This window comes from Panthera pardus, unplaced genomic scaffold (assembly GCF_024362965.1).
Source record: "Panthera pardus isolate Hobbes unplaced genomic scaffold, ASM2436296v1 HiC_scaffold_21, whole genome shotgun sequence".
NCBI classification, from domain to species: Eukaryota; Metazoa; Chordata; class Mammalia; order Carnivora; family Felidae; genus Panthera; species Panthera pardus.
In genome coordinates, this window is record NW_026526777.1 from 50,967,305 (window position 1) to 50,988,605 (window position 21,301).

Genomic DNA, 21,301 nt, shown 5'->3' on the forward strand with positions numbered 1-21,301 from the left:
ATCCTCAAAAAGAAACTTAATGCTCTATTAGTTAACAAGTCCTTTCTTCAATTTTAGTGAAAGCAAAGAATTGGAAGCCAAACACTCAAGAAGGATTTGGCCTTCTGGTCATTATCATTATACACTTTTTTGTCAAGACCTTGATTTTGCCTTTCCTGCCCTAAACACTACACTGTTAGACCCTTTTTCTTCTGACTTTCCTTCCCCCATCTCTTCTTCTACCTTTAATAGCATTCCATTTAATTGCCTCCTTCTACCTTTCCTCCTCCAACACATTCACTATTCTTTCCATCCTACTTGCTCTTGAGAGCTTGCTTTCTCCTGTCACTGAGAGGCTCTTGTGAGGTGAAGTCTTCCTGTCCCTGTCCCGACCTATTGCCCCATCTGTTGCTGTCTTCCACTACTGCCAAGACTTGCTCTCTGGCTCCCCCTATCCATCCATGGTGTGAAAGCTCTCTCCAGCTTCCTGCCTCATCTCTCCCCTCTGTATATAAAATTTGTAAATTGAATTTTCTTACCTCCTTTATGAATGACTTTATTATTCTTTGAAGGGACAACATCAGTGTTACATTTAAAATCCTTACTTGAAAGGAAAGTAAATAACTAAGAAGGGCACTTGTGATGAGCACTGGGTGTTGTATGTAAGTGATGAATGACTAGAATCTATCCCTGAAACCAATATTGCACTGTATGTTAACTTAAATTTAAATTAAGAAAAGGAAAGAAAAAGTAAATAAAGTATATTAACATCCTTACTACTGCTAAGCAGTGTCCTAAGTGTTTTGTGTAAACCAACTCATTTAATTTTCAGTCTTGTGAGTTGTTGCCCTACTCATTCTTCAGGTGAGGAAACTAAGGCACAGAGAAGTTGAGTAACTTGTGTAAAGTTACACAGTCATATTGGTAGAATTGGAATTTGGTCCTAAGTAGTCAGTCTTAAAAGTGTGCACTTTAACTATACTCTCTTGCTTCTAAAAAGATAGTTGCTAGAATGGAAGTGTTAGCAATAGAAGTGCGTTGTCTGTTCGTAGTACTGTGGCCGTTTTAAGGATCCAGAGAAGTCTAATTATGGATATAGAATATCCTTCAAGTTAAGTGGTATACAAGATTTCTCAGTAAAATGCAATGTAGTATACACACAAAGTATTACAATTTAAGTCACAGTTTTTATTCAAATGGATGATTCTGTTACTGAAACATTAAACTCTTATTCATGTACTTCTCTTTATTCCCACTGCATTATTTCAAGCTTTCCTTTCTCTTCCTGGTTTATAATAGTAACTCTGTGAGATACACCCTGGGCTCTTCAGAATCAGTCTGCCATCTGTCTACATTTCCAGCCTTAGTTTGTAGTCCATTAATCATTAACAGAATCACTATGACCCTGTGTGTCAGCATAGTGATTTTAAGTCATTTTATCTCCTGGTCTTTAATGACTTCCCCCCCTCTTTCTCATACCGTTATCTGAATTCTTTTCCACTTCTTTTTCTGCTTAGTGAATCTCTGTGCATGTTGTGGCCCAATTCTAATGTCACTTTCTATGTGTAGCCTACTCATTTACACTTCGATTCCTCCTTGTCCTGTGTTCCGTGTAAGGCTGTTTCAGCGATAGTACCAATTATCACATTATGTTACAACTCCTGCACCATACACATTTGTCTTCCTACTCAGAGTTGCTTGAGTCTTAGATTGAGTCTTACTTATCATTGAAGTGTGGATTATTAGTGTGGGCTTGATACCTCTCTGGTTTGTTCAGAAATATTAATCGTTAATAAAAAGAAAAAAGAGGGCCCCCTGGGTGGCTCAGTCAGTTGAGCATTGAGTTTGGCTCAGGTCATGATCTCATGGTTTGTGAGTTCGAGCCCCGCATCAGGCTCTGTGCTGTCAGCTCGGAGCATGGAGTCTACTTCCGATTCTGTCTGTCTGTCTCTCTCTCTCTCTCTCTCTCTCTGCCCTTCTCCCGCTCGCACTCTCTCTCTCAAAAATAAATAAAACATTAAAAGAAATTAAAAAAAAGAAATATTAATTGTTGGATTGTGGTATAGTGGGAAATATTAGATAGTTGGATTTATATCCCAATTCTCTTATATCGTATGTGTTACCATGAATGAGTTCCTGATGCTTTCTCTAATTTTCTTATCTCTAAAATGGGGAGAATGACCCATAGGATAATGTCTATAAATTAAAGTGTTAGACTAGTGCTAAACTGGCTTAGTGCTAATTTCTTTTTCTTTATCAGGTTTTTGTTGTTTTTGTTTGTTATTATCAGTTGGCTGTTAAAGACAGAAAAAAAGAATTTGTAGAATTGGTTAATTCAGTGTTTCAGTGATAGTATCAAGTTCTGTCTTTCTGTTCCTCTGTCCCCATTGGTTCTTTGACAAGCCCCCCCCCGCCCCAAGACTGCAAGATGGCTCGAAGCAGTTCCAGATTTCCAGTCATACTGGGTTGGGGTGGGACCTGGCTTTTCTGAAAGCATATGGCAGCCTGACACTTGGGAGAAAAATTATGTTGTTATTTAAAAAAGAGGGGGGAGGATGGTTTTTGATAGGTAACTGACAGTGTCTGCCTTGATATTTATAAGAAAGTAACAAACAAAAAGAAGAACAAATAAAAATGGTTAGTGCCTACTTCATAGAATCAATCAGGTACCGTGTGGAGGATGGAACGGTCTAATACAGTGAAGAATTGTCTCCCTCCAGGTGCTGATAGTGTCATTGAGATACATACAAGAAAGCATATATTCTAAACAATTCTCCTAAGGCAGTAGTGGTAGTGATAATAGCTGTTGTGGTAGTAGCTGTGGCAAAACTGTTTCAAATTCAATATAAAATGAAAACCTAGCATTTTCTGCTTAGCATCTTTTTAATTTGGGGGCTTTTTAAATTGAGAATTGAACCCATATAAACAGAACACTTAGGTGATGCGTTTAACAATAATCCAAATTGTACTTTTTGTTTTGTTTCTCTTTTCAGTGAATGAGCTCATTCTCAAACAGAACCAAAGATTTGAGGAAAAGAGGTTCAAATTGGACCACTCAGTGAGTAGCACCGTATGTTTCAACTCTTATTACTATTTTTAATAAATTTCAATTTGTTGTTTCTGATGTTTTAAAATTAATTTAAAAAAATTGTTTTTTTTTTTTTTTTTTTTGAGAGAAAGAGAGTGCGCAAGTGAGCAAGTGGCAGAGAGAGAGAGAGAGAGAGAGAAAGAGAGAATCTCAGGAGGGGCAGAGGGAGGGGGGAAGGGAGGGAGGGGGAGAGAGAGAGAGAGAGGGAGAGAGGGAGAGAGAGGGAGGGAGGGAGGGAGAGAGAAAGAAAGAAAGAAGCAGGGCTCACCTGAAACAGGACTCGAGCTCACCCGATGTGGGACTTGAACTCAAGAACCCTGTGAGATCATGACCTGAGCCAGAGTTACATGATTAACAACTGAGCCACCCAGGTGCCATAATATTAATTACATATCAAAGCTTAGTATGTCATTGATTTTTTTTTTTAAAGGAAATTTGTTTTAAGTTTATTCTATTTAATAAAGAACTTTGTTAACTGCATTGTCCAAAATTTAGTGATTATCTTTTGAATGGTCTTGTGGGATCACACTGAGTCATGTTGGCTTGTAACACATGACATTTAGAGGATTATGTGGCAGGGTGAAACTGTGGTTGGTAATTTGGAAAAACTATTGGAAGATTCTGAATTTAAGAGGATCAGTCCCAAACTTATTGAGGGAAGTGAGCTTAAATTAATAACTTACCAAGTACAAAGTTGAAAATATGGCTAGACAGATAATTAAAATCCAAGCACTTATTTATTTATTTATAAAAGTTTATTTTGAGGAGGGGGTGGGGCAGAGATTGGGAGAGAGAATCCCAAGCAGGGTCCACACTCCCAGTACAGAACCCAACACAGGGCTTTATCCCATGAACCATGAGATCATGACCTGGGCAGAAATCAAGAGTTGGACAATCGACAGAGCCACCAAGGCGTCCAAAATCCAAGCACTTATTTTGAAGGGAATTCTACTGTTAGCTATGCCCACTTAATATTTGTCTTGAATATTACTTTTGTATCTGTTACCTAAATTCATTTAAGGGAGAAGTAGTGTTTAATTTAGGATTAGAAGGCTAGGAGCCACTTGCTTGGAAGGAGTAGGTTAGAATATTAAAGTATATTTTTTATATCTGTGTCATAAACATATTAGGAAGTAGCAGTTAAGCATTTGTTTTAGACTCTCTGAAACAATCTTCTTGAAGTTGCTATGGTTCTTCTTTTCTTCATTTTTAGAATGGCCACAGGTGGCAAATATTTCAGGATTTGTTGGGAACTGACCAAGATAACCTTGATTTGGCTAATGTCAACCTCATGTTGGAATTACTAGTGCAGAAGAAGAAACAGCTGGAAGCAGTAAGTGGTAGCTGAACTTTAAAAAATTTTAACTGGTGTTCTTTATTGCATTGAGAAAGATCTAGAAATGCTTAAAAATAATAGGGTAGTGTCTGCCACTTAGTTCATTCAGTTTTATTCTGTAAGAGCATGCTCAAGGTATCACTTCTAACAAATTCCCCCTTTCCAAGTAAAAGAAAAGACATGTCTTTTTTTTTCTTTTTCTTTTTTAAAATATTTATTTATTTTGAGAGAGAGAGAGAGAGAGCGAGCGAGCAAGCATGAGTGGGGAAGAGGGGCAGAGAGAGAGAGGGACACAGAATCCCAAGCAGGCTCCATGCTCAGTGTGGAGCTCAATGTGGTGCTGGATCCCACCACGACCGTGAGATCATGACCTGAGCCAAAATCAAGAGTCAGATGCCAAACTGACTGAGCCACCCAGGCGCCCTTCTTCTTTTTTTAAAAATTTGTTTACTTTGAGACAGCAAGCAGGGGAGGAGCAAAGAGAGTGGAAGAGAGAGAATCTTAAGCAGGCCCCTTGCTGTCGGCCCAGAGCCCAACGTGGGGCTCAGTCTCATGAACCATGAGATCATGACCTGAGTGGAAAGCAAGAGTCAGACGCTTAACTGACTGAGCCACCCAGGTGCCCCAAGACAAAGTTCTTATATACAACTTACTTGCACTGTCCAGTTTATATTAAGAAAAACTGAGTGATAAGAAAGACGTGAGAAAATACAGTTTCATTTTAATGGAAAACAATTATATTCGTCATTTTTTTCTTATATATTCCTTGCCATATCTTCCCTTCTTCACATATGAGATTTAGAAGAGAAAATAGATACTATTTTTATCTACATAAAATCCTTTCAGCAGGTGTCCATTGGTGGCAGCTGTAGTCTATGGCTTAAATAATTTATAGAAAGATGGGAACTGGAACTATATATATGCTGTTTCATCTAATGAAAGTAAATAATTGTAAAATTGCATTTATTTTATGTAAACATAAGCAATGTAAAATGTGATTTTGCGTGTATTAGTCAAGAATGGAATACGATCCATTAGGAGCAACTCGCACCTTAGCAGGAGCAGAGTCCCCGTCACCTAGCTTAAATGAAAAGGAGGGGTAAAGTAAGTGAGTGAGTAGCTGACATACATGAAAAGGAAGAGTTTAACAACCAAATATGGGGAAGATTGGGACCATAGCTTCTCTGGAGACTATAAGGAAATGAGATCAGTCACTTGAATGTTGTTGGATCTTTGGTGCTTCTCATGTCTGTTTCTTTGGGACAGGTCTGATTTCCTTTTCTCAGATTCTTATCACATGGTGGGTAATATAGTCACTTGTATTTTCTTCATTTGTATTTATGTTTTGAAAGAAAAGGGGGCTTTCCTTTCCAGTTTCAGTTTAAAAAATTCTGTGGGTGGATTGTTTATTAACATAGCTTAGATCTGGATTGCATCTGATAGAATGGGAGTCTTTTAGTAGGACGAGGGAATAGCTGAGGTTGTGCTTACCAGAATGGTTCTCCCATGCTGTGTCTTTTTGGGGGACAGGACTGGCAGGAATTTCTCCTGTGTTTTTAGAAGAGGAGGCTTTATCTTTTATTTATTTATTTATTTTCTTTTAGTTTTATTGAGATATGATTGACATATAACACTGTATAAGCTTAAGGTATACAGCATAATGTCTTGACATACATGTATTGTGCAGTGATTACCACAGTAAGTTTAGTAACATCCATTATCTCATGTAGATACAGGAGAAATAAAGAAGAGAAAAAAAAGGAAAAAAAAGGGTTTTTTTTGCGATGAAAATTTTTAGGATTTACTCTTTTAGCAGTTTTCAAATACACCATACAGTGGTGTTGACCGTAGTCATCATGTTGTATTTTACATCCTCAGTACTTATTTATCTTATAACTGGAAGTTTGTACCTATTGATCGCCTTCATCCAACCCCCTCCCCCCTGCCCTGCCATTTCTAGTTAGCACAAATCTGATTTCTATGAGTATGGTGGATTTTAAGATTCCACATGTAAGTGAGATCAATACAGTACTTGACTTTCTCTGTCAGACTTTCTTCACGTAGCATAATGCCCTCAAGGTCCATTCATGTTGTTGCAAGTGGTAATATCTCCTTTATTCTCCTGCTGAATAGTATTCCATTTTGTATATATAGCCATGTCTTTATCCATTCATGGTTGCAGACACTTAGGATGTTTCCGTGTCTTGGCTATTGTAAATAATGCTGTAGTATACATGGGGGTTCAGATGTCTCTTCAGCATAGGGATTCATTTGTTTGGATAAATACTGAGAAGTAGGATTACTGAATCATATGGTAGTTCTGTTTCCAATTTTTTTTTCCTTAAGAATGCCCAGAAGTTTGATTCAAGGTTCAGAGATGGTGGCCAGGCTGCCCATCTCATTGCCCAGCACCTCTTTCTCCAGCATTGGCTTTGTTTTGCTTTTGTTTTTGTTTTGAAAAGTGAGGGAGGATTCTTAACATGAACTTCTTTTCAGAACCGCCCTCCCAAGGGTTTGCTTATGCCTCCAGCAATGAGGTGTTTGAATTGGTCCTTTGGTGCTTGTCAGCCACCTTGTGCAGAGAGGTTTCAGTAGCTTGCAGTGAGACTGGTCCTTCTGTATTTCAGGGATTTGCTCCATCACAGTTTTTATCTCCAGGTACCTGGGACACAGTGCCTTGTATATCTGAAGGCCAGGTGCACCAGGGAAGCCATGTAGCCATGGTGCTGCCTGTGTACCTAGAAGCCTTCCGACAGATATGTGGTGAAAAGCCACATGACTATTTTCAATTTTTGGGAAGCCTCCATACTGTTGTTTGCCACAATGGTTGTACCAGTTCACATTCTCACCACTAGTGCAGAGGGGCTCCCTTTTCCTGACATCCTCACCAGCATTTGTTAGCTCTTCTCCTTTTGATAATAGCCATTGTATCAGGTATAAGGTGATATCTCATAATGCTTTTGATTTACATTTCCCTGATGATTTGTCAGTTATTGGCTGTCAGCGTAGAGCCTGATGTGGGGCTTGATCAAGACCATGACCTGAGCCAAAATTAAGTGTTGGACACTATTAATTTTTTGATTGGATGCCAGGAATTGTAAATTTCATTTTGTTTAGTGCTGGGTTTTTTTTTCCTGTTACTTTATACACTCCTGAGCTTTGTTCTGACACAAGTTACTTGGAAATAGTTGGATTCCTTTCAATCTTTTTTTTAAGCTTTATTAGGTGGTAACAGAGGAAATTTTTATTTTTTTATTTTTATTATTTTATTTTACTTTTTTAATTTACATCCAAATTAGTATATAGTGCAACAGTGATTTCAGGAGTAGATTCCTTAATGCCCCTTACCCATTTAGCCCATCCCGTGTCCCATAACCCCTCCAGTAACCCTCTGTTTGTTCTCCATATTGAAGAGTCTCTTCTGTTTTGTCCCCCTCCCTGTTTTTATATTATTTTTGCTTCCCTTCCCTTATGTTCATCTGTTTTGTGTCTTAAAGTTCTCATATGAGTGAGGTCATATGATGTTTGTCTTTCTCTGACTAATTTTGCTTAGCATAATACCCGCTAGTTCCATCCACGTAGTTGCAGATAGCAAGATTTCATTCTTTTTGATTGCCGAGTAATACTCCATTGTAGATATATATACCACATCTTCTTTATCCATTCATCCATTGATGGACACAGAGGATATTTCTATGTAGGCTAATTTTGCTCCCCCCCACCAAAGCAAACTTTTTGAGTATTCATTTTGTTTATTTTTGCTTTGTAATCAGTATATTAAGGAAACATTCATACATTTCAAGAATTGCTTAATTCTGATATCCAGATTTAAGCTTGCGAACATGACTCTTAAACCTACAATTAAAGCTATTCATTGTAATTTGCTATACTAGCAACATTAAATTACAGTTACTTGGAGCATTAGTTAAATCGTTTAAAGTGACACCTTCCTATCTCATACATGGAAATTAACTTCTCCATGAATGTCTCCTCACTCTGTTTCCCTGCTGCCGAAGTCATTATTCTGAAGCTTATCATGGTCCAAAGAGAAGGAAAAAAAAGCTTAATCCGAACTGAGATATATATATGTGTGTATATATATATAAAAAAAGAAAAAAAAATGGCACAGCAGAAGGGAATGCCATTGTACGAGTGCAGGCCCTCAAGCAGCAGTAAACTCCTTCTTTAGAAAGGTGTCCTTTCTATCACTGGTACCAGAGGCCAGATTACATAGCATACCTTTTTCAAGTAACTGTTCAGGCAATAGAATAAATGTAGAGGCATCATATTGAATCCCACTTAATATAACTACAGACCAACGCTTCTACAAATCAAGTTCTTTGATTGCCAGTGAAGTACAAGTCTTACCTTCATAGCTTGGTCATACGCTGAAGTCAATACATACACTTAGCATTTTAGTCTAATCTGTTTCATGTACATAGAACTGAAATCAGTTACAAGGTATGGCCTAACAAATGCTGGGGGCGGGGGGTTTAAAAAGTAGTTTTAACAAGTGCTAAACAGATTTATCTTGTACACTGAAGTCATCATACATACAGCAAAGTCAGAGCTTTTATATTTGAGTTTATTCTTCATTTAACTTTAAAAAAAATTTTTTTTTTTACATTTATTTATTTTTGCGAAACAGACAAAGCATGAGCAGGGGAGGGGCAGAGAGAGAAGGAGACACAGAATCTGAAGCAGGCTCCAGGCTCTGAGCAAGCGGTCAGCACGGAGCCTGTTGTGGGGCTTGAACCCACAAGCTTTGAGATCATGACCTGAGCTGAAGTCGGACGCTCAACCGACTGAGCCACCCAGGTGCCCCTCTTCATTTAACTTTTAAAACACTACTATAGTTGAATATTAAAAACAACAGGAAGTAGTGAGCTATGATTGTGGTTCTTCACTTATTCGCTACTGCGTAGAGCATGCCAGCAGTGTTATTCACCAGCCCTGTTAAGAGGTCTGACACTGAGCATCACCCCCAGGAGGACGTTCATCATCCTCATGTGCTTCTCCATTGTAATGGTGCCATCTTTCTGATTTGGATCAAAGTCCACCAGTTCTACCCGGTCCAATTCATCAGTCTCTACTACTTCCTTCCTCTCAGGTAGGAGTTTTTCCAGTATAGAGAGTTTGTCAGGAGAGAAAAAGCCATTCTCAGGAAAGTTTACCTTAAATGTGATGATTAGGTGACCTTTTTTCATATGGTCTATGATAAATTGGCCTGCCTTCATTTAGCACACCCTTGATATCTCCATGCTTGATGGTGTCACGTGGAATGAGAGGTGATGACGGTGGTTCAGTTGTCAAGAGTAGATACTGTCTTTTGAAAGCCACACAGTGCTTCAACCAGCTGTATATCCATACATATGAAAAAATCTCCTTGTCCAGTGAAAACAGCATGGTCCTTCTGATCTAAAACAGTGATGATATCTTCTGGTTCCAGTCTTGATTCTTGGTCTCCTTCACCATGGAATGTTATCTTCTGGCCACCTTTCATGCCTTTGTCAATATGAACTTCTAGAATCTTCTTTTCTTGAACTATCATCCTCCCATTGTAGCTTTTACATCTGTCTTTAGGTCTGATCCCTTTCCCATGGTCCTAGCACTCTGTGCACACAGATTGAATTTGTTGAGCCATTCCAGGTCCCATCTGGTGAAAAAAAACTTTATTTCTTTCTGTTTAAAAAGTTTATTTTTTTATTTTGAGAGAGCCTGTGAGCATGAGTGAGCAGGGGAGGGACAGAGAAAGAGGGAGAGAGAAAATCCCAAGCAGGTTCCATGCTGTCAGCATAGAGTCTAATCCCATGAACCTTGAGATCATGACGTGAGCCCCTTGAGACCATGAGCTGAGCCGAAATCCAGAGTTGGGAGCTCAACCGACTGAGCCACCCAGGTGCTCCCTATCTGATGGATTCTTACTTGCATCCCAGTATGTTGGTAATTGGGACAGCATTGTGCCACTCCTTTCCTACAACCTCAGCCTTCATATTTGTTGCAAATCACATTCTTTTGCAGAGCTAGTTTTCTATCTTGAGAAAGAGAAAGAGAGCGTGAGCAGGGGAGGGGCAGAGAGAGACTAGGAGAGACAGAGTCTCAAGCAGGCTCCATGCTGTCAGAGCAGAGCCCAACACGGTGCTTGATCACATGAACTGGGAGATTGTGAGCTGAGCCAAAATCAAGAGTCGGACGCTCAACCTACTCAGCTACCCAGGTGCCCCTCTTTTACTATGGGTGGGGAGGTGGGAAGGGGCACATTGCTGGGCACAGCTCAGGCAACTGCCACTCCTCTCCTTCTCACTGAGCATTGGGGAAAGTTCCACCCTTTGTTGAGTATTATACCTGATGTTTGTGTATTTTAAGGTTTTTCTGCCTTGACTCCTGGGAAAATGTAATATTTCTGGTCTTTCTTTCTCTCTTTCTTTCTTATTTACTATCAAGTTAGCTAACATACAGTGTAGTCTTTTAAGCATTGTTTTTTAAAAAAAGTTTTTAATATTTATTTATTTATTTTGAGAGAGAAAGAGCATGAGCAGGGGACAGGCAGAGAGAGGGAAAGAGAGGGAAAGAATCCCAGCCAGGCTCCGTGCTGCCAGTGCAGAGCTGGATGCAGAACTCGATGTTATGAACCATGAGATCATGACCTAAGCCAAAAGTAAGTGTCAGGTGCTTAACCTACTGAGCCACGTAGGCACCCCTATTCTTCACATTTTTAAGCATTCTTATTTTAATCTTCTGTTTCCTTTATTTTTCTTTTGTATTTACATATGAAATTACAGTTTCAGAAATTTGCCATTTATCTCCTTTCTTGAAATAATACTTTTTTTAATGTTTATTTTATTTTTGAGAGAGAGAGAGAGCATGCATGCGCACGCACACACACACGCACACACTAGTGGGGGAGAGGCAGAGAAAGAGGGAAACACAGGATCCAAAGCAGGCTCCAGGCTCTGAGCTGTCAGCACAGAACCCGATGCCGGTCTCGAGCTTGTGAACTGCGACATCATGACCTGAGCTGAAGTCGGATGCTTAACCAACTGAGCCACCCAGGCGCCCCGAAATTATACTTTTAAAGAAGATTAAATTTCAGAAGAGGTGCCATTTGCTGAATTGAATTCCTGTTGTTCTTAGTTGGTCCCAGTTTTCCTTGACCTTGAGGCTTTGAGGGATTTTCCCCCTCTTCTTTCTACAGAAAAGCTTTCTACAGATCAGTTGCATTCTTACTTTACATGTTCCAGTTGATAGACTGAAGCAAAGTATTCAAACTTAGTATTTTGAGGATAGTTTGTATACATCCTTTGCAAATGAATCAACCGTCTTGGCTGTGTATGTTCTTTTTGTATAAAGATGTGGTCTTTGCTCTTTAGCCAAATACTCTGTTGACAGTTATAGATAATCGGTATAAAAAAGTCCTAAGAAGGGTGCAGAAGGGTATTTGTCATCAGTGTTGGGGCACAGAGCCTTGATGAGTTTGTTCTGTGTGATAGTTCAACTTTTCAGGAATGTGTCTAAGGTTTAGTAAATACCACTTTGTTTTGCAGGAAAACAATTCACTTTAAAATTTTCATGATACTATGTTTTAAAAATTTATTCACTTGTGAGACATTAATTCAGTTATGTTAATCAGAATATCCTAATGTGATTGCTTCTTTATATTTGTTCTCTCTTGTCCTTATTGTCTTGACTTAAACATTTCATTGATCTGTTTTGCCTTTTACCCTTTAAAATATGAAGAACCCTCTCCTCATAGGGGATAGACTCTGGGAGTGGGTGGCCATGCCTTTTCGTGATATGTATAATATTTAGGGATTTGTCAAATTTTGACTGGCTTATTCTTATCATCTGGGGACTTGGTTTTATTTATTTATTTTATTTTAGAGAGGCGGGGAGGGGGAGAGGGAGAGAGAATCTTAAGCAGGCTCCACACTCAGTGCAGAGCTGGGTGCAAGGCTCAATCCCAAGACCCTGAGATCATGGCCGAAATCAAGTAGGTTGCCTTACTAACTGAGCCATCCAGACGTCCCTGGAGACTTAAGAAACAAAGGTTCTTGGAATATTTTCTAGAGTAACAGAATCAAATATAATTGTCCCTATTTGTTTTAACAAATGCCCCCAGACAATTCTGTTGCATAACAAGGTAAATGAAAGTTTTATTATTTTTTGTTATTTATTTTTGCTTGATTTGGAAGTGATTTTCTGGTCTTTATTATTCTTCTTTTGAAATATATAAGAAATTAGAGTTACCTTTGTTAATAAACTATCTCATTCCATTTTTAGCTTTTGATGCTCTTTTTACATATATTCATTCATCAGATTCACCTGGAATTCCTTGTTTCTTTGTGTGAATTTTAACAGTAACAGATAAATATTTGCAGTTTTATATTTTATACCCAGAAACTGTCAACCTTATAATTATCTTTTATCTGTTACATGTTTGTTTCACTTAACAATTCAGATTATTTACCTCTTCCTTCACTTGATTATATTAAAATATTTGTTCTTGAATGTTTGATTTTTGACTGAAATTCTCTATGGACATATATTCTCACATTTGTGTGAGTAGGTAATAGCCACAAATAGTAAGTTTCATTTCTAAAAGGTATGAATTCCTTCCCAAATATTATTCTGCCTTTGGAGAAAGTGATTTTAGTTTCCAGGAACTGTGTTGAATCCACTATGATTTTTGTCTTGGCGTTCTCTTAGTTTGGTTGGAAGAGAATGCTAGGGCAGATAACAGAATTGCCATTTTCTGTAAGTAGTTTTTTCAGTATGATAGATGAGAAATGTAATTTAAAACCCCTGTTTCTTAAAATGAGTTTTAGTTTTGGGGAAATGGCTTCTTTTTAAAAATGCCAGTTAGTAAATGAGAAAACTGATTAATAGAAGTTATAGGCTGATTTAAATGGATGCATGAAGTTGTTTCATACTGGTTATACTGCAGTGTTAAAGAAAACTTTGAACTCATAGTCATGTTTTTAAAAGAACAATTATAATTTTCTGTTATAGGAATCACATGCAGCCCAACTACAGATCCTTATGGAATTCCTCAAGGTTGCAAGAAGAAATAAGAGAGAGGTATATTATTTTGTATGTTTTACATAATGTTTCATTTACTGTTGACTATTCCTATTATTGCCCATTTTTGTAAAGGCATTTCATGCTCAAAAGTTTATTTAAACATTTAAAAAAGGCTTTTGAGTTGTAGGCAGTTTCCTTATGCTTTGTTATTTTAACTTTTACCTTTAGAACTTGGTACTTTGTTATTATTTTTAAAACATTTTTATTATTTTTTACTTTCTTTGGATACTTTATCATTATTTTTTAATGTTTATTTATTTTGAGAGAGCACGTGAGCAGGGGAGGGGCATAGAGAGAGGGGGAGAGAGAGAGAGAGTCCCAAGCAGGCTACGTGGGGCTCGATCCCATGAATCTTGAGATCGTGACCTGGGCCAAGATCAAGAGTCGGATGCTTAACTGACTGAGCCTTCAGGTACCCCTACAAATTGGTACTTTAAAAATCCCTTTTTGGAGATGTACTGAAAAGTTTTCTGTAGGATTGAATACAGTGACTTACCTCAAAGCTCTAAAGAACAGAAAATAGAATTATCAAATGACACCCTGAAAAGAGAACTTCAGAACTTTAGATAATAAAGTCTTAGGTATTTTTCTTATGGCAGAAATGTATCCTGGGGGGAAAAACAGGCAAAAACATAGCTGCCTGTTTGGAACTTGGGAAGTATGTCATGCAGGATAGCTAAAAGGTAACTTTTTATTAATAATCTTATAATCAGGATTTTTTTCATTTGACATTTATAAAATTCTTCAATCATTTCACACGTGTACAAAATATGGGAAAATCAAAGGCAAAATTCTGTATTATGGGGAGAATGCCAATATAACTTCAAAAAGGAGTTCTACATTTAAATTCTGAACTGTCCTCAAATCTCTTATATTTTTATTTTAAGATTTCTAAGTAAGATTTTTTTATTCACTTAGAAAATACATGTAATGTCTATTATGTGCTCAGTTCTAGGCCATCTGTTTTTGAAACTAAAGAGAGATGTTTTTATTGTGATGAAGTATGGTTAGTGTGTGTTGTCAGAACCTTACATTATCTTAGTTTGATGTTTCCTTGTTTCGATTATTCGTGATATCTGTTTTTACTTTTTCTTACTTTGTTCCAATTGGATTTTCCTGTACTATGATACTGTTGATAGCTAAATATTCTTTATCTGGTTTTTCACTTGTTTTCTTAAACTTAAGCTTTACTGAGCTAATAATTGTGGTTTTAATATGTCTATTAACAAAAACATTTTCATTATAAATTTAAAATTTATTCCTCTCTTTTTTTCTTTTGGTGGCTACTTAAACTTTGATCTTCATAAGAATCACCTGAAGATAGTTAGAATCCAGGTTCTGATTGGGGGTGTGTTTTGGAGCCCCATAGTCTGCATTTCTAGGAAGCTTCAGGTGATGATGTTGTTGGTCCTTGGACCACACGTTGCGTAGCAAAGCTGAAAATTTTATGATATATGGAAATAAAATTATTACTTTAATATGTACACTCAACATCTTTTTGCCATAGAAAATTCTTTGGAAAAGTGATAGTTTTTCATATCGCATACATACCTCCCAACTTTTTAAGACAGAATGTGAAATTGTTTTGCAGTAGTTTCATACATACGCTTCTTTCTGCTTTAAACTTTAAACTCATTGAACATGGGATTAAGTACATGAGGAATTACGTGATAATGAATGAGTAAATGACTCAATTAAGTGTGCAGTCCAAACATGAGGGTGTCTGAGGGTTAAGTAAATGGCTGGTCATTATCTGTGTCATGAGTTATTATTAAAAGTTTTTGTTTTAATGTTTATTTATTTTTGAGAAAGAGGCAAAGTGTGAGCCAGGGAGGGGCAGAGAGAGAGGGATACACAGAATCCAAAGCAGGCTCCAGGCTCTGAGTTGTCAGCACAGAGCCTGGTGTGGGGCTCGAACTCACGAGCCATGAGATCATGACCTGAGCTGAAGTCAGACGCTTAACCTACTGAGCCACCAGGAGTCCCTGTGTCCTGAATTATTTAAGGTTTTTATTAGACCCTGGTTTTTCACTGCTTTTCTAGGGGTCTGTTAATGCTTGCAACAAAATTGTTAGATTTTAAAATGTCTCAGGTAATAAAAGGATACAGTATATAACTCTAAAAAAACTGTGAAGATCCTGAGATTATTACCTTACTAGCAATCTCACAAGTTAGCCTATAACACTTTCATTTGTGCTGTCAGTTACATGAGACTTCTGGGCTGGAGATAGAGGATTTTATTGTGGGCACATTTGGTGCACCTGCTTCATGTTTGTATGTTTTCTCTGAACCTCAAGTCTCACCAGGGTGTCGTAGAGATGCGCTCAGGCGAGTGCTGCACATACAGTGTATTTATGTAACAACAAAGGAACCCCGAGTTTGAGAAATCCCAGGCTTTTAAAAGGGTCTCTGGCAAACATATCTAGTCTTTGCCCTGCAGGGAGATATTATTTTTATCATATTGATCAGAAAATAAATCTGCCCTCTGTCACAGGCAAATTCACTATTTCTGTGTTTGCTGTAGAAACATCCTTGGAAAGATAATTTGGAACTAAAGCTATGACAGGATGTTCAGAAATGGGAGAGATCAACAGAAAATTATTTTCTAGTAAATAATTCATCCTTGTGATTGTAATTTTTCCTCTCTCGGATGTGGTGGTTGAGGGCCTCTAATAGTACCTTCTAGGGTACCGCTTTTGATCCATAGCTCTTAGTATCTGTGTTTCTGTGTTTTTGCAATTAAATGTCTGGGTTAATTGTACTGTAGAATTTTATAGTTTGACTTTAGATTGATCTTTGTGATTGAATGATTTCTTTTTCCATTTTGAACCATATTTTCTTACTGTGGGCAATTTAACTCTGAAGTGCACTAGTTCTGAGTACTTCTGGATATTGATATCTATTTTGTGCATTGATTATATTGTTATTACTACATTTTGGTTTTCTTTGTTTGTTGTTGTTGTGCCCATGCTTTGAGTATTTCAGGTTTAATTATGTAAGAGACACTGAGGAGCAAGGTTAACAAAGTTTAAAACATTTGAAAATTTAGTGCTATGTCAATAGACTTTAAAAATTTATCAGTTACTTTGATTGAATTTCATAAATTTCTCCATAATTGGAGTCAGGTACCAGTAGTGATATGTAATCATAAGAAACTTTAGTCTAGGAATTTAGTTGATTAATTTAGTACCCACAGAATGAAGTGATTATATTTTTTCACATATATTATGAAGTATATTTGCATACTTAATCCTCAAAATGAATATTGTTGTTAGAGGTCTTATGTCCTGTTGTGTAATTTATACTTGAACTTATTCAATCAAAGTATAGGCTGACCAGGCGGCAGAGTACTACTTTTGAATTTATTTTCCTAAGATTAACATTCAGACTTTGAAAATTAACTTTGTGATCTTATACTTAACTTTTATTGGGGTCATGATGCATGTTGGTTTAGATATTTATATATACCAATCTAAGAAGTTAAATCTGCTTTTCAGATTTAACATACTTATTTGCTTCAATATCACATCTTGCTAGTATTTTAGGGCTATTAGAATCCTACATTTAATTTTCGTTTTTGAGTTAATTTTCCCTACTGACTCTTTTTCAGATATTAAGAGGACACATAGTAGGCGTTTGCATTTGTTACCTATTGCTGTGTAACAAGTTACCATCAAATTTAATGGCTTGAAACATTAAACATTTAATATCTTGGGTCAGGAATCGTGGTGCAATGTAGCTGAGTGCCTTGGCTCAGGGTTTCTAGCAAGCTACTGTCGAGATGTTGGCCAGGGTAGCAGTTACCTCAGAGTTCGCCTGGGATAGGAATCCTTCCAGGCTCACCCATTGGCTGTTGGAAAGGGATACCGATACCATGGCAAATGGACTTCTCCATTGGTTGCTTACTACATGGCTGCTGGCTTCTCTCAGAGGGAGCAAGTGAGAAGGAAAGAACGTTTTGAAGACAGCAGTCACTCCAATTTGGAAGTTACATTCCAGCATATGTACTATCTTCTGGTCATTAGAAGCAAATCGTTAGGTCCAACCTACAGCAGGAGAGGTAATTAACACAAGGGTGTGAATACTAAGTGGGAATCTTTGGAGGCTTAGATTCTGCCTACCACAGCATTTGATAAGTATAAATATTTAAAGTTTTTATTTATTTTTAGAGAGAGAGGAGTGTGAATGCATGTGAGTGAGGGGGAGGGGCAGAGAGAGAGAGAGAGAGAGAGAGAGAGAGAGAGAGAATCCCAAGCAGGGTCTGCTCTGTCAGCAAAGACCCGAGGTGGGGCTCACTCTCACAAACTGTGAGATCATGACCTGAGCTGAAGTCAGAAGTTGGATGCTGAACAACTGAGCCACCCAGGTGCCCCAATAAGTAAATATATTTAAATGAACATGTTATTCTTTCTTCATGGTCAGATGGAACAAAAGGGCCCTGGGTTTAAGGTAAAAGTCAAATTTGTACCAGCATTTAAATGATTGCCTTATATTTCATTTGACTTAGTTTTAACTTTTGGGGGCACCTGGGTGGCTCAGTCGGTTAAGCATCTGACTTCAGCTCAGGTCATGATCTCATGGTTCATGGGTTTGAGCCCTGCATTGGACTCCCTGCTGTCAGGGCAGAGTCTGCTGTGGATCCTCTGTACCCTTTTCTCTCTGCTCTTCCCCTGCTCACACACACAGGCTCGCTTTCTCTCTCCCTCTCTCCCTCTCTCCCTCTCTCTCTCTCTCTTTGCCTTTCTCTCTCTCTCTCTTGCTCTCTCTCTCAAAAATAAACATTAAAAATATTTTAAAAAAATTCAAAATGTGTTTCTGGACATTTGTGGTACCTGTTTAATTTACTGAAATAGGACAGCTTTTTTTTTTTCATTCTTTTTTTTTTTAAATGTTTATTTATTTTGAGAGAGTGAGCTAGCAAGTGAGCAAGCACAGGCTGGGGAAGGGCAGAGAGAGAGAAGGGGAGGGAGAATCCCAAGCAGGCTCTGCACTGTCAGCGCAGAACCCAGTGTGGGGCTCGATCCCATGAACTCTGAGATCATGACCTGATCCGAAATCAAGTCAGATGCTTAACCAACTGAGCCACTCAGTTGCCGTAGCTTTTTTTTTTTTTTTTCTTTTTAATTCAGATTCAAGTTAGTTAACATATGTAATATTGGTCTCAGGAGTAGACAGTTTTGATAAGTAAGTCTTGGGTTTCTTTTTGGTTTTGTTTGGAGTTCCAGTGAATTAATTTTATATTGTTTTTATATGAAATAAAAACATCCATAAACAAATTTACAGTTTAAAGATTTATAGAATGACCATCCATGTAACCACTGTCCTGATTAAACAGTCAGGTTATTGCTGGGACTCCCAAGGTTCCTGCCTAACCTTTCCAGATTGTTGCTTTTTCCCTTGTCCATTAAGTGGGTCAGTATTCTGATAATTAATCACCTCCCTGTTTTTCTTTATTATTTTGATGCCTAAGTATTTATGAGTCTCTCTTTTTTTGAACTTCAAAAGATTTACTTCAGCATGTATTGTTTATTTCTGTTCTTGTCTGAGACTCAATTTTAAGGTTCGTCCATATTGTATATGGCTATAGTAGATTAGTTTTGTTGCATAGTATTTTATTAATTGAATATACCGCATTCAACCATTGTGGTTGATGGGCTTTGGAGTTGTTTTTGGTTTTGGGCTATTCACAGACAATGCTACTATCTTATGTATGTACCCAGGCATATATATGCATGTATATCTGTTTGGTATGTATGTAGGAGTGGAGCTGATGAGTCATAGGACAAAATATATCTTCAAACTTAGTAGATAACAAACTTTTCTTAAGTAGTTGTATTAGTTACTCTTCCTACAGGTGTTTCATGTGTGTTATTACTGCACTGTATTCTTGCCAAAAGTCTATTGGTATCACAATAGACTTTTTTCAGTTTAGCTAATCTGGGGAATATGTATTGCTATCTCTTTGTAGTTTTAATTTGCATTTTTCTAATGACTAATGAGGTTGAGCACCAGTTAAACTATGTTTTTTATTGGCTGATTGGGTTTTTTGTGTATGTGTAAAGTACTTGTTTAAAGTTTTTTGCATCTTTTCTATTTAGTTAATTTTGTTAATGGTTTGTTGTTTATATATTCTAGATAAAAATTCTTTGAACTCTCTATCTCCATCTTTAGTAGATATTTTCTCCCATCTAATTGGGCTGCTTATTTCATTACCTTAATGATGTCATTTGACTAACAGAAGTTTCTATTTTTTTTTTTTTAAGTTTATTATTTGAGAGAGAGAGCTCGAGCACCAGCAGGGGAGGGGAAAGAGAGAGGGAGAGAGAGAATGCCAAGTAGGCTCTACGCTCTCAGTACATAGAGCCCCGCTTGGGGCTTGATCCCAGGAACCATGAGATTGAGGCCTGAGCCAGAATCAAGAGTCCAGGAATCAGGTGCCTAACCAACTGAACCTCCCAGGTGCCCCTGTTTTTTTTTTTTTTTTTTTTGCCCCTGTTTTTAATAGAGTTAGAGTTATTGGTCTTCCCTACCTTTTGAGTTAGATACAGAATTTCCCACCTGCAGTCATGAGGACATTTTGCCATATTAAGTACTTGAAGCTTTATTTATTTATTTTTGACATTCAGATTATAATCTACTTGGGAATTGATTATCATGTATAATGTGAAGGATAGGCAACTTTTCATATGGATACCCATTTGTCCAAGCATCCTTAATTAAGTCCATCTTTTTCCTATTGCTCTCAAGCACGACCTTTGTCATGCATAATGTGTCCATGTATGTGAGGGTCCATTTCTAAGCTCTCTTTTCTGCTTCACTGGTCTATTTGTCTATCTTTTTGCAGAACTATGTTGTGGTAAATACTAGAACTTTAAATTACTGTTCTTTAGGAAATTCTCAGCTATCTATGGCTCTTGTTATTTCTATATAAATTTTATTTTATTTATGTTTTTAACTTTTTATTTTTTAGAGACAGAGCGTGAGTGGGGGAGGGGCAGAGAGAGGGGCAGATGCTGTGTCTCCAGGCACAGAATCTGAAGCAGGCTCCAGGCTCTGAGCTGGCAGCACAGAGCTGGACGCGGGGCTTGAACCCACGAACCGTGAAGTCATGACCTGAGCCGAAGTCGGACGCTCAACTGAGTGAGCCACCCAGGCACCCCTTTCTATATAAAATTTAAAACCAGCTGGTACATTTACATGGTAAACCTGCTGTGATTTTTTTTTTTTTAAACTGGGATTACTTTGACTCCGTAGATCAATTTGGGAGAGTATATCCATATACAATATTGAGGCTTTTGACCCATGAATGAAGGATTTCTCTGTATATAATTAGGTCCTTAAGAATGTCCTTCACAATTTGGATATTTTTTAGGGAATTCTTACACACCTTTGTTTTAGATTTATTAGCTCTTCAGTAATTTTTTTTTTTTATATACTATTATAAACAATGTCTGTGTCTTCAATTTCAGTTTCTTGCTGTTTGTTGCTGGTGCATAAAAATATAGTTGATTTTTATAGGTAATTTTTTTATCCAGCAACCTTGTTAAATTCTTATTAATTCTAATAATTTATTTGTAGATTCTTTTATGTCTTCTGTATACACATCGTCATCTGCAAGTATTAACAGTTTAGTTTCTTTCTTTATGATCCTTATATCTTTTATTTATTTCTCTTGTCTTACTCTGCTGGCTAGGACATCCGGTACAATGATGAATAGAAGTGGTGATAGCGGGGCATCCTAGTCTTGGTGCTGATCTCAAAGTGAAAGCTTTCGACGTGTCACCATTAGGTATGATGTTTTCTGTAGGTTTTTTTGT

General features: G+C 37.5%; 1 protein-coding gene and 1 pseudogene across 5 annotated transcripts in view; one reads left to right on the plus strand and one right to left on the minus strand.

Moving 5' to 3' along the window:
- Positions 1 to 21,301, plus strand: part of COP1 (COP1 E3 ubiquitin ligase) — a 259,654-nt gene that overhangs the window by 45,658 nt on the left and 192,695 nt on the right. For 4 of the 5 annotated variants that reach the window (XM_053909249.1, XM_019425614.2, XM_019425603.2 and 1 more), the window contains exons 4-6: positions 2,973 to 3,049; positions 4,281 to 4,400; positions 13,413 to 13,481. In XM_053909249.1, coding sequence (XP_053765224.1) covers positions 2,973 to 3,049; positions 4,281 to 4,400; positions 13,413 to 13,481 — 266 coding nt within the window. The remainder of the gene's footprint in view (positions 1 to 2,972; positions 3,050 to 4,280; positions 4,401 to 13,412; positions 13,482 to 21,301) is intronic. The other variant, XM_019425593.2, reaches the window with a different exon arrangement.
- Positions 9,311 to 10,122, minus strand: LOC109253039 (dnaJ homolog subfamily A member 1-like; annotated as a pseudogene).